This window comes from Topomyia yanbarensis, chromosome 3 (genome assembly GCF_030247195.1).
Source record: "Topomyia yanbarensis strain Yona2022 chromosome 3, ASM3024719v1, whole genome shotgun sequence".
Lineage (NCBI taxonomy): Eukaryota > Metazoa > Arthropoda > Insecta > Diptera > Culicidae > Topomyia > Topomyia yanbarensis.
The window spans coordinates 423,312,581-423,324,864 of NC_080672.1; the positions used below are offsets into that span (position 1 = coordinate 423,312,581).

Genomic DNA, 12,284 nt, shown 5'->3' on the forward strand with positions numbered 1-12,284 from the left:
GTTCTTGTATTGTTTTTTTTCTATTTTATTTATGATATGAATACGAACGCAATGTGTTGCCTTGTATACTTAAGGAGGAACGGAGAATTGTTCGAAAACGGAAAAAACTAGTTTTTTCCACACCGTGTGCTAGAACTTCATGAAAATCAATCAGCTTATGTAGAATATTCTTACAGCATTGTTGATTGACTTTCATGAAGATCTAGCATACGGTGCACAAAAAAATTGCTTTTTTTCTTTTTTGCACCATTCTCCGTTCAACCTTGAATAGTCAAGAAGGCGCATGGTCTACGTCTAATGATTAATGTATTTTACTTATTACTCCGATAACGTGATCAGGGGTCCTATTCTCACAGTCATGTCACTTAGAGACTAGAATGAAATGGTCACCTGCTGTAAGTGTCCTTTATCTCGCCAACAACGATCTACACTTTCTGGGACCCAACGCAACTGGTATGCTCCTCACAACCGTCGAGCCATTGCAGTCATCAATCGTCAGTTGTTTCGATTGGTAAATCGGTTATACTACCCATAATCGTATGTTTTGTACCATGTTCTTTGGGATTCCGTATCAACATACAACTGACCTGCGAGTATAGGCAGTATAATAATCGAAAAAGAAACTAAAGTTTGAGTAACATGTTCGACGATTTCGATTGACGTTCATGGCTTGTACAGTCGTTCCTGGTACGGTTTTCTCAGTTTTTCCATTTTCTCATAGCTTTTTTTCGTCTTCACCGCCCAATAGGTTTTGATTGGATAGAGTTTCGGACAGTTCATTGGCCCTATTCTCACAGTCACGTCACCTAGTGACTAGAAGGAAATTTTCTTCTAGTCACTAGGTGACGTGACTGTGAGAATAGGGCCCCATGTCTTTCGCTGTACCATTCCTGTACGGGTTTGGAGTTGACATGAAGCCAAATAATTCCAAAAACGGTTTTTTATCGTGCTGTTTCCGATACCCGTTTTGAAGGAACTCGGTTTTGTAAATCTCACTGTTTATGGTGCCTTTACCCCGTGTGAGCTGAGGAACTTAAGTCAAAGATTTGCGTGTATTTGTCCACGGCTCCTGCATAAGAGCGATGTCTAGGCACTCTTTGGCTAACCTCCGGGCAAGGACGCTTGCAGTACCTTTTGCCTTCATTTTGCCAACACTAATCGCAGGTTGTGTGCTGTTCGACGATTCTGTGGCCTTTTTCGGCTCAGTACGTGTTTCAGCTCGTGTCGTTTGCGCACCTTCGCCTGCAGGGAGTTTCCGGCCTTCTTATCACGTTTCAGTTCGTGAGCTGCATACGGTACGGTGCTTTTGTGTATAGTTCGTATAGTGAGAATAAGGCACGCGTGTTTAGCACATAAGACATCTTTAATATATCTCCTCCTACCTAGTTCTCTGCAAAGGTGTATGTGTTACATTTTACTGATAGTGTTGCCAACTATCACAACATATCTCTCTAATTTAGATTAAGTAGCAAAATTAAACTCCAATGTTTGTTTAGTGTAGCAAGTAATCCTCGAAACGTTTCGGTCGAACCAGGGGTCGACGTGGACGAGAGCATTCCAAAGCTGTTATGATTTTCTGTTCCTCTGGAATTCCTGAGTTTGGGGTATCTACTAGCGGCTTCACTTGGTCTGTTCCTGCCTGCGATCGGCGTAGACCTTTTAGATGAGAAACATTCCTCTTGTACTGCTGCCCTGTCGACGACTCTACTGTAGCAGTACTACCTAACCTGTGAACCACTGTTGCTGGCGTAGGCAGGAACCCAGGCGAAAGCTTATTCTGCAGCTGCATGTTTTTCATCAGCACCTCGTCACCCACTTTGATTGATGATTCTTTTGCGCCCACTCGTTTGTCTCGATACTCTTTTGCGTTGTGTTTTGCTGTCAAGTCTCTGTCTCGCATCTCTTCGTCAAATATAGCCTCTTCTTGCAAATGTGGAATCAAATCTCTAAATCTTCGGCCGTACATAAGAGTGGCAGGTGCAACTCCAGTGGCACTATGCGGAGTTAGCGAATACATATACACATATTCCTGCAGTGACGCTTCCAAATTGGATCCTTTCAACTGGCTTATTTTCATCACCTTGAGAAAAGATCGATTTTGCCTTTCTACTTCTCCGTTCGCGCTTGGCCAGTATGGGGTTGTGTGGGTAAGTTTTATGCCATAATCAGCACAGCCACCTGTAGAGCATTTGTATATTTGCGTGTGTGAATGTTTACGTGTGTATGGGAAGTGTTGCATGTTGAGATATCTCGACAAACATATGATTACGGCCTAAAAGCCAACTGTCAAAATCAACTTTGAATGGAAATTCCGGACAAACCGTTACACGCCAATCACAGATGTTGGTAGTAAATGAAAGAAAAAAGTTTTCTCTTTCATAAACTGTTGTAAACTGTGTTCGACTAGTAACGGTTTGTCTGGAATTTCCATTCAAAGTGGATTTTGACAGTTGGCTTTTAGGCCGTAATCATATGTTTGTCGAGATATGTGTGTTACCTGTAAATAATATGTTAATACAAATATGCATGATGTTAAAATAAGACAAGTGTAATATGCTACTTACAGTTTGTTGTTCGTTCCTACTTATCTGATTCAATTGAGTATGAAAGTACATCTCAATTTTTCTAAAACCTGGCGACGTCTGATGGCAGCGAATAGTCATTGTTGACAGCAATGTTGCCCTTTTATGTTAAATTATCTAGGAGAAGTCATCAGAGGAATATGACGCATGAGATCGAAAATAAATAAAATAATATAAAGAGTAGAGTTAGTACTGTTATTGAATATTAATTGAACAACACATGTACCATGCAACAATAAAACTACTTGGAATCGTCCAAATGCCAGAATATATATATATATATATATATATATATATATATATATATATATATATATATATATATATATATATATATATATATATATATATATATATATATATATATATATATATATATATATATATATATATATATATATATATATATATATATATATATATATATATATATATATATATATATATATATATATATATATATATATATATATATATATATATATATATATATATATATATATATATATATATATATATATATATATATATATATATATATATATATATATATATATATATATATATATATATATATATATATATATATATATATATATATATATATATATATATACCTACCATTAACGACAATTAACTCCGTTAGAAGTTTCTCATGCTATGCTGGACGGGAATGGATCATTGACGTGCATCGGTAAATCAATCGTACCTTCATTTATCCAATCCGAATGAATCGAATCGAATGCACGAATTGAACACCAGTAAAAAGTGACCAATGAATCCCAAGAAGGATCACCCACTATTCCATCATATAAGCCAGTTCTGCATCGCCCACATACACAGATAGACACACGGCTAGCACACAATTGTACACTAGTACCAAAAACCACAATTATTACAACACAACACAACTAATAGGGTTCTACTGTTATTTTTTTTAATGCGCCTGTGCACGTTGCCGAGGTCGACCGACAAATCGACACACAATGACTTCCACTGCGAGCCGTGCTCACAAAGACTGCCGTTAAGCTGTTGAACAATGTCTGCAAACACAGCCCACAGAAAAAGTCAATCCACGGCGACCCGCCAATCGGCCACGCCAGTGTGCGCAGGCTCTTAGTTGACTGTTAGTTTGGACTGGTGCAGAGTATGAAAAAACACAAAGCATAAAAAAGGTCCATAAGCCCTCTCGGTCTCCTCGATGCACCACTATCGAGACGCAATGCAATAACCATCCTAAAGCAGGTGTCTGCTCAAATATGCTTGAAGATGTTTGCAATACCGTCAAACCCGTCAACCTAGGAGAGGGACCTCGCTCATGGTTATAGCACTTGGTTTATTTACCTCCACAATAGAACAGAGTACCTCTTCAGAAGCTCTGTCGTACGTTTTTGCTCCCACCGCTTCACAGAGCCTGGATAACGGATCTGCTATGTTTATCTCACCTGGAACATATACGATTTTGTAGCGGTATGATTGCATCCTTAGGACCCATCGCTCTTGACGCTGGTTTGGAGTAGATGATTCACCGAAAATGAATTTTAATGGCTTATGATCCGTTAGAATGGTAAAATTCAATCCTCGCAGGTACATCTCGAAGCGTTCTGTAGCCCACACGATTGCTAGTGCTTCTTTGTCTAGAGTTGAATATTTTTTTTTCGGTTGTTGAGAGGCTTTTGCTCCTAAACCGTTATCGCTTGCGTCTGTGACCAATGTCGTTGCGTGTGTGGGATTATAGAACCTCAAATGTTTTGGATTCGATAGTGCTAGCTTAACTTGACCAAAAGCGTCTTTTGCTTCATTTGTCCAATGGAAGTTCTTGCCTTTGTTCGTCATCGCGCGGAGAGGTGCAGTGAGGGATGACAGGTTTGGAATGAATCGCCCGACGTAATTCACCAATCCTAGAAAGCTGCGCATTTCCGTGGGGGTTTGAGGTCGCCGAAAGCTTTGTGTGGCGCTTACTTTGTCGTTAGTCGGTGGAATTCCCTTCTCCGAGAGCTGGTGTCCCATAAATTTTACTGACTTTTTTCCGAACTCGCATTTTGCTTTGTTAAAAGTGAGGCCATGTTCCTCCAGTCGTTCCGAAACTGCCTTCAATCGTGCGTCATGTTCCTTTTGCGAAGATCCATATACCAATATATCGTCGATAAACACCTTCACGCCCTTTAAACCTTTCAATACACGTTCGATGCACCGCTGGAATACCTCGGCTGCTACATTCATACCGAACATCAGCCTTTTGTATCGATAGTATGCGTCTGGAGTGACAAAGGTGGTAATATCCCGGCATTCAGGTGCCAATTCAATTTGGTGAAATGCTTTCACCAAATCCACTTTACTGAAAACTTTGCACCCGTTCAAATGAGGCACTATTTCCTCGAACGTAGGTAAGGGATGCTTCTCTGGAACTATCGCCATGTTTGATTTACGCATATCCACACATAGCCGTACACTTTGTCCTCCATCCTTTGGTGTAACCACTAATGGAGAAGCCCACGTTATGTTAAACGGAGCAGGTTCTATTATATCTTGTTTCAAAAGATCAGCCAGTTTCTCGTCTACCAGTTTCTTCAATGGAATGGGCTACCGCCTGCATGCCTGTTGTACCGGTGGTATTCTATCATCCGTTTTGATTTGTACCTGAACTGCTTTCAGTTTTCCGATGGGTGGCTCGTTTGGTTCCGCAACGTTGAACACCTCTGCGTGAATCTCCAACACGCCAAGATCAATTGATGTTCCTCTGCTCAGCAAATTTGTTCTTTTATGATTATTCACTACGTAAATTTCATGATGTACTGTTTTGTTCCGCGTTGCGATATCTGCTTTGATGACTTTATATACTTCCAATTTTCCGTCGCCGTACACTCGCAGTGTCTTATTCGATTTTTCTTGTCGGCTGACAATACATCCTTGTTTTTTCAACCACTTCCACGTTACTCTGTTGATGACGTTAACGTGGGCGCCAGAATCGATGACCCAATCCAACTTGACGCCCCCAACAAAGCAGGTAACTTTCTCGGACACCGATCCCGCAGCGTATACATGTTGAACTTCCTCCTCTGATGAGTCATCTGGCGTACTCTCTGACGACAAACTTTCTGCGTTTTTAACTTGTTGAATTTTGCCTTTTCTTGTTGAGGTTTTCGATTTAGGTACTATTTTCGTTTTACACATTTTTTTGAAATGTCCTACGATCGTGCACTTGTCACAAGCTTTTGACTTAGCTGGACACTTTTTATCACTGGCAAAGTGACCAGTATATCCACAACGAAAACAAATTTCTTCTCGTGTAGGCTTCCGAACTACATTCACCGAAGTTTCGTCCACTGACTTTTTCATTTCTTCACGATTTCTCTTCACCGTCTCTAAGATTCGGCCTTCGACGGTGATTTCTTGGACTGTCATAAGTTTCTTCTTCAGTATTGCTTCTCGCAGTGAATCGGAATTACCGTTGTCGAATACTTGTTTAGTGATCCGCATCTCCAAGGCGTTCCCATATTCGCAGAGTCGACCTTGGTCTCTAAGACGGTGGATAAACTTTTCAACGTTTTCGTTTTCTAGCTGGGTCATTCTCCGAAATATAACTCTCTCGTACGGCACACTTGATAACGGAGCAAAATGTGCATCTAGCAACCGTATCGCCTCTCTGTATACATAAGTACCCGCTGGTGGGACTGCATCGTGACCATCGATATTAAAAAAGATATCCTGCACTTCCGGACCCGCATAGTGCAGCAAACACGATCTTTTCCTGGAAGCAAGTGCTATGCAGTTGACTTCTAGGAATAGTTCCAACGACCGTTTCCACTTCGCCCAGCGTTTTCCAATCGAGGCTGAGTCCGATACATCAAATGGTGGCAGGTTAGGTTTGTTCTCCATTCTGCGCACTTCCTTTTCAATCAGGTTATGTTCGTTTTCTTCGGCTTTTCGGGGGCCGAAATTGTTTATGTTCGCTCGCGTCTCGCGCACTTCTCCGTATTAAAACGAGACGTTAACAAACCTATTTTTTTCTTTTACCGGCGAATTTAATCTGAAAATCCCGTGTTGCCAACTATCACAACAGTTCGTGAGACTGGCTGCCACCGATGCACTCGTTACCGTGTAAAATGAAAGTTGGCTGTACCCAAATCTTATTCCAAACTTGCCCCAAATCATAAATGGTACTTAGAAGGAGATAAAAGCGGTGCACTCACTGCCATCATACGATCCCGAGAATTGCATGAGGGATTCCTCTCCGTGTGCCCTGCGAGGTTGTTTTGTCTTCTTTTCCTCCTAGTCAACGCAGTGGTACTCATGCGATTGGCTGAAGTTGGCAAGGTGCATTTCATTGGTTCGGCCAAATTGTGTGGTCTCGCGCCGACTTTTCCCGGCTCTCGCCCTTTGTTCGACAGGATCACTGCAAATTAGCACCGTAAAACCCGAGGACCGATTTGTGTGATTCTGGTGCACACACGCACAAAAAGCTAAGAAAATCTCCACCAAACTTTCTCCCGAGGCAATCTCCAGCACCCTTCTTCTCATTCCTTTTATCGATCCGGTTCCTATAGTGGCAGCTGTGTGCGAATGTAACTCGTCCGGGTCAAATCACGTGTTTTCCACTCCGCGGAAGGCTATTATGGGCGGATTTCTGTCAGCTTTTCACCATTATATCACCAACCTTTCACCTCTTCCACACGCAGCGCTTTTCTTCTTCTTCCGGAGAAAAGGTGCTTTTCCGATTTCTTCACGCCACACGCCGTTACCCAAAGCCGATAGCACTTTTTTGGCCACAAATGCCGGTCCAGGCATTCCTACTGCACTACAATACAACCGAACCGGACTGACAGAAAACGGTCGAACGACACAAAAGCCCGAAATTTTTCGCTCAAACGGATGGAACAATCGACGCACCTTTTCCTTCCTACCTTTGACGTTTTACTTACGTCCGGTTTTTGTTGCTAGGCAAATTTTTGCTTGTCAAGCGAGTGTTTTTATTCGCACACCTTCTTCTGTCGGGTATGCCGTGCACGCTTATCGCAATTACCTCAATAATTTAATTCAATCTGCACATTGAGTTAACCATTATGTGCAAACATAACAACCGTTTCTGCAGGCTCAATATATTTTTCTATTCCATGCTTGCCAAGAACTTCCACGTTCGGCGAAGACCGGGGCACCATTCAATTGGCGCGTTTTGGCCGAATACGTAGTTTAGCTGGTTTTGTTGGGACGTTATTAGTTTCACTGCCGCCTACAGGGGATCTACCGTTTTGAGGACCGTACTTCTCTTTCTGTCCCTTCTTTTATGAGTTGATATTTACATTACTGATCAATCTTAAACCGTGATGTTCTTCGGTGTATCAATAAGTCATCTTCAGATCACATGGTACATGGCTGTTTGTCGTCAGCCTCGCAGGTCTCTTTCAACATGGTTGCTGAATTCTTCCCTGTACCCGTCGGATTAATTTCGAGAACCATTTTTATCAGGCTGTCGTTCGCCATTCCGACTGACCTGTTCAGTCCGCCGCAGCCGTCCAATTTTTGCTGTGCAAACGATGGGTGGTTCGCCAAGCAACAGTTGCAATTCGTGGTTTATATGTCGTCTCCGCTTTCCATCCTTCATCTGAAGGCCACCATAGATCGTTCGCAAAACCTTCCGTTCGAAAACACTAAGTGCGCGTTGGTCCTTCATCAGCCTAATCTGATGAGAAGTTTGTAGATATTTTTCGAAGCCAGAAGTAAGCAGGATTATCTGCTGGAATACGTTTCGGAATTTCCCTGCTGGTGTCATTATCGGCGGTCACTATAGATTTCCTCACATTCGTTCGTGAGAATGTCTCCTTAGCGTTTCTGTACACGTAGGCACTTTTATAGTCGGAATACCGAGTTTTGTCTATTACTCGAGTGTTTTTGTAAACGGCCAATAAGCATACTGTCAAAATTCACTTTGAGTGAAAATTACGGACAAACCGTAACTCACCGAGAGCGGATGCTAACAAAGTTTTCTCCTTCGTCTACCGCTATGATTTGTAATCGGTGTTTAACAAGAGGATGACATGACGTCATATTGGTGTAGTCAACATAAAAAAATGTTTGTAACAAAATTAACGAAAATTTTCTACATACAAACGAGGAGCACTTTTTTGCATCAAATTAGAGAAAGAGTGTATTGTTTTCTACTGTTTACTGCTACTGCTGTTTGTTGATGACATTTCAAGCGATTTTGACGTTGTCAAACTGACCCCCATTGATCGGTGGAAAAACGATGTTGCCTATTGTCAAACTCTGTATGTAGAGATAGGGACGCCAGTTGCCTGGTGTTTAATGGTTTGTCCGGAACTTCCCCTCAAAGTGAATTTTGACAGCATGCTTATTGGTCATTTTCAAAAGGTTTCAGGTTAAGGAAATATCACTTGTTGACAGATACATTTAGAATGTGAAGTGAAATAAATCAGACAAAACTGAGTTCTTGACGGCCGGACTCCCGAATACTAATGCAGTTTCCTGGTTGAAAACAATCCCATTTGCTTTTGCCGCCTTGGTTTATTATTTTCCACTCGCTAGTGATGTAGTATTTGTCATGTGGCGTGTACGTACATGAGCCGTAGAAAAGTCTATACTAATGCATTTTACTCCTCCACTAACTTCCGGCCCTCGCTGTCAAACCAGTCATTTTGTAAAGATGTTGACCGCACCCAAATCTGCACGTAAATTAACCCAAATGCTACATAGTTCTGTATAAGAGGTAAAAAGAGGTGCACTCACCTTAGTAACGCCGCCGTGGTAGCTGTCATCACATGATCTCGGGAATCGATTGAGAACCTTCTCGTTGTTAGGCCCAATCAAACAAAACACGCTGTGTTACATAGCGATTAGCGGTACTTTCCGAACCCCAGCTCGACCGGAATGACATTTGGTGCACTCTTTGTTTTCTTGGCTGATCAGCTGTTCTTTAGAAAACATGTGATCATCAGCCAAGTAAACAAAGAGGGCATCAAATGTCATTCAAGTGCAGCAGGGGCTCGGAAAGTATCGCTAACGCAGCGTGTACTGATTCATGACGTCGTTTTGCTCGGGGCCTCAATAGAGTAGTTGACAATCTGTAACTGTATTAGTGTATTGGACGATTTGTTTTCCTCCACCTGTCATAGGTGGAGATAAACAAATCGAAAATAACTTTTCAGTCGGATTATTCTCATGATGGAATCTGACCAACCGGCATTGTACGTCTTCGGAATGACTTTTACAGCGAGAAAGAGAATTTCAACACCATTATAAATACTTTATGCGAACTATTTCAAATGTTTAAATTGGCTGGCAGTTTTACATATGACAGCTTGAGGAAAACAAGCCACCCAAGTGGTGTGAGTGAAATGATTTGCATAGAACTCTATAGTATCTCGATTCTCGTCTTTACCAAGCAAAGTGCGGCGATCGATCCAGGTCAGTCCGCCGCCCGAAAGTGGCATGGTCCAAGCGATGGAACCAGTCTCACACGGGACGCGAATCATACATAGTGTTGGTGATCCAACAAATGATAGACCGAGATATTTCCGACTCCGCATTCAGATTTATTGAATAAAAAGTTCCTGAAATTGGACGTCCATTTTATTTCATGTGTTCTTTAGTAAGACCTTAGGCTAACTTACGTTTAGTGATTCTTGGTCTTCTTGCCAATTCTATCGGCCATCTGGCCTACACCTATTCTTCCGTCCAGGAAACTACGATGCTAACATATAGATTTAAGATTTCAATTCATTTTCCAGTCGCTCTCGAGTAGTCCACGGTAATTATTGTCTTTATGATAGGTTAATTCCATTTAGCATTAATTTTAGGTAAGTTTTATATATCGCTACGTAGTTGCACGCCTTTTTACTTCCCTTCGTATTCCACCAAATGTCAATTTGGCTCATGGTTGAGTTCATGTTGGTTGTTGTCCCTTTTTCCCAGGGGTGTGTGTTACTCGACATTGCGCAGGTAACCAGCCTCCTGTCAAGGACGACGTCTCTGTACAGCCAGCATCACTGCCATGAAAGGCAAAACATTGATTTTGAACCGAATGATTAGAAGCTGTATTTAGTTACAAAATGTCGATTTTCTGAATGATATGATATCAAATCATCCCACAAGATGCAAAACGTCGTGTGGAATGCTGGAATATCGAGCATAGTGCTGAACATAATTCTCCAGTAAGCAAATTTTCTGGCAGAGACTGCTTTGCTAGATTTCTGTAAGTCTTGGTTTGGCAGCCCTGTCAGATTTCTGCGCGTATCCTGTCGGGTTAGTTGAGCTAGGGCGAACTCGGTTTCGCTCGCGTTTTCTGGCAAATTTTGACAGGAACCGAGCTAAACCCTGGCATAACTCGGACATAAACTGTGCAAAGATCCTGGCAATTCCTACCTAGCAGAATTTAGCACGAATCGAGCAAAACATCTGACAAAGATGTGGCAGGATGCGTGCAGAGATCTTGGCCGTACATTTCTGGCTCGATTCTGGATAAAAGTGAGCAGCATCGGTTGGTTTAACCGCTTCTGTCAGAAACGGTTGTTGCATTTGAGCGAATTCGTTGCCAGAATTCTCGCACAAATCGCGCAAAATGCTCGCAGAAACGCTGCCAGCATCAATTTCGCTTTGCTCAACTTTTGCTAACTTTTTGCTTGCCACGTTGACCGGGTCTTTGTTTGGGGCTTTATAGCTATAACGCCCCATATATGTAGGTCGCTGTCAAACTCCATACACGCTCATTGAAAATAACTCAAAAATGAGTGACCAGCCACTCAATTCCATAAAAAGTGCACATAGTCAAAAATTGAGTTTTTCTCGCTTACTCAGTTTTGAGTTCGGGAAGAAAATGTCAATTTTGAGTACTTTTTACGCAAAGGCCAAATATGAAATTTAACCGTTCCGTATTTTTAATAAAAGTAACAAACGCCTTAATCAGTATTTTAAAATCCACTTACCTGCATCTCTAGTCGTTAATACAAGTCTATTCCGAGGTCCTTTCTCCACTTTCCTGTAAATAGGATCTCGTTTGAATTGATCTAAAAAATAATAAAGCCTGTTATTAAAAAAAGAACAACACTTGTAAAAACTTACCTTTTAGTTTTTCTCCTCGTCGATCCCTAATAAACATCTTATGATCCAAGAGCCTAACGACCTGTTCAGGGTATCATCCATACAATATGTGAAATCGTTGGATTATATGGGTTAAAGTTCGTGTATAATTTTTTTTATTAGGGATTCTTTTGCCGTTTTATCTACATTTGAATCAATTTTCAATCTTGTTTGCAGATTGCGCCACTCCATGCACCACCAGTAAGTTGTTTTTCACTCAAATCATTGATAATTTAATGGTTCCTCAAGAGTTGAGTCAATTCTACTCAAATCGATACTCATTTTTGACAGGTTACCCCGGTTTTTGAAATTGAGTAGTGAGAACTCAAATTTTGAGTAGTTTTGAATGAGCGTGTATGATGGTATAGGGTTGCCAGGGGGCTGCAGGTAACACAAAGCGAGGTTATACTTTCGTTGCTGCCGATCGATAGGATTTATCACCAAACTTTCACAACCTAAGCTTGATTTCCGAATCCATGATTGCCGTCGCGAAACGCACAGACTTGCACTGCCTTCGTGCGCGATTTCAGCAACAACACCTGTGCCTTTCCTTTTCTGCTATTGGGGTATTTTCCACCTGCTTTACAGGGACGACCGGCTTCCACTCAA

The 12,284-nt window shown here is 41.5% G+C and overlaps 1 protein-coding gene across 1 annotated transcript; it reads right to left on the reverse strand.

Annotated features, from left to right (window-relative positions):
• Positions 1-5,165: 5,165 nt before the first annotated feature.
• LOC131688402 (uncharacterized) lies at positions 5,166-6,461 on the reverse strand. Its single transcript, XM_058972607.1, has one exon. It carries the CDS (start codon positions 6,459-6,461, stop codon positions 5,166-5,168), a length of 1,296 nt encoding a protein of 431 aa, XP_058828590.1.
• Between the last annotated feature and the right edge of the window lie 5,823 nt (positions 6,462-12,284).

Bases quoted from the DNA above. Each gene is read 5' to 3' on its own strand.
- LOC131688402 (XM_058972607.1), bottom strand. From the start codon at position 6,461: ATGGAGAACAAACCTAACCTGCCACCATTTGATGTATCGGACTCAGCC.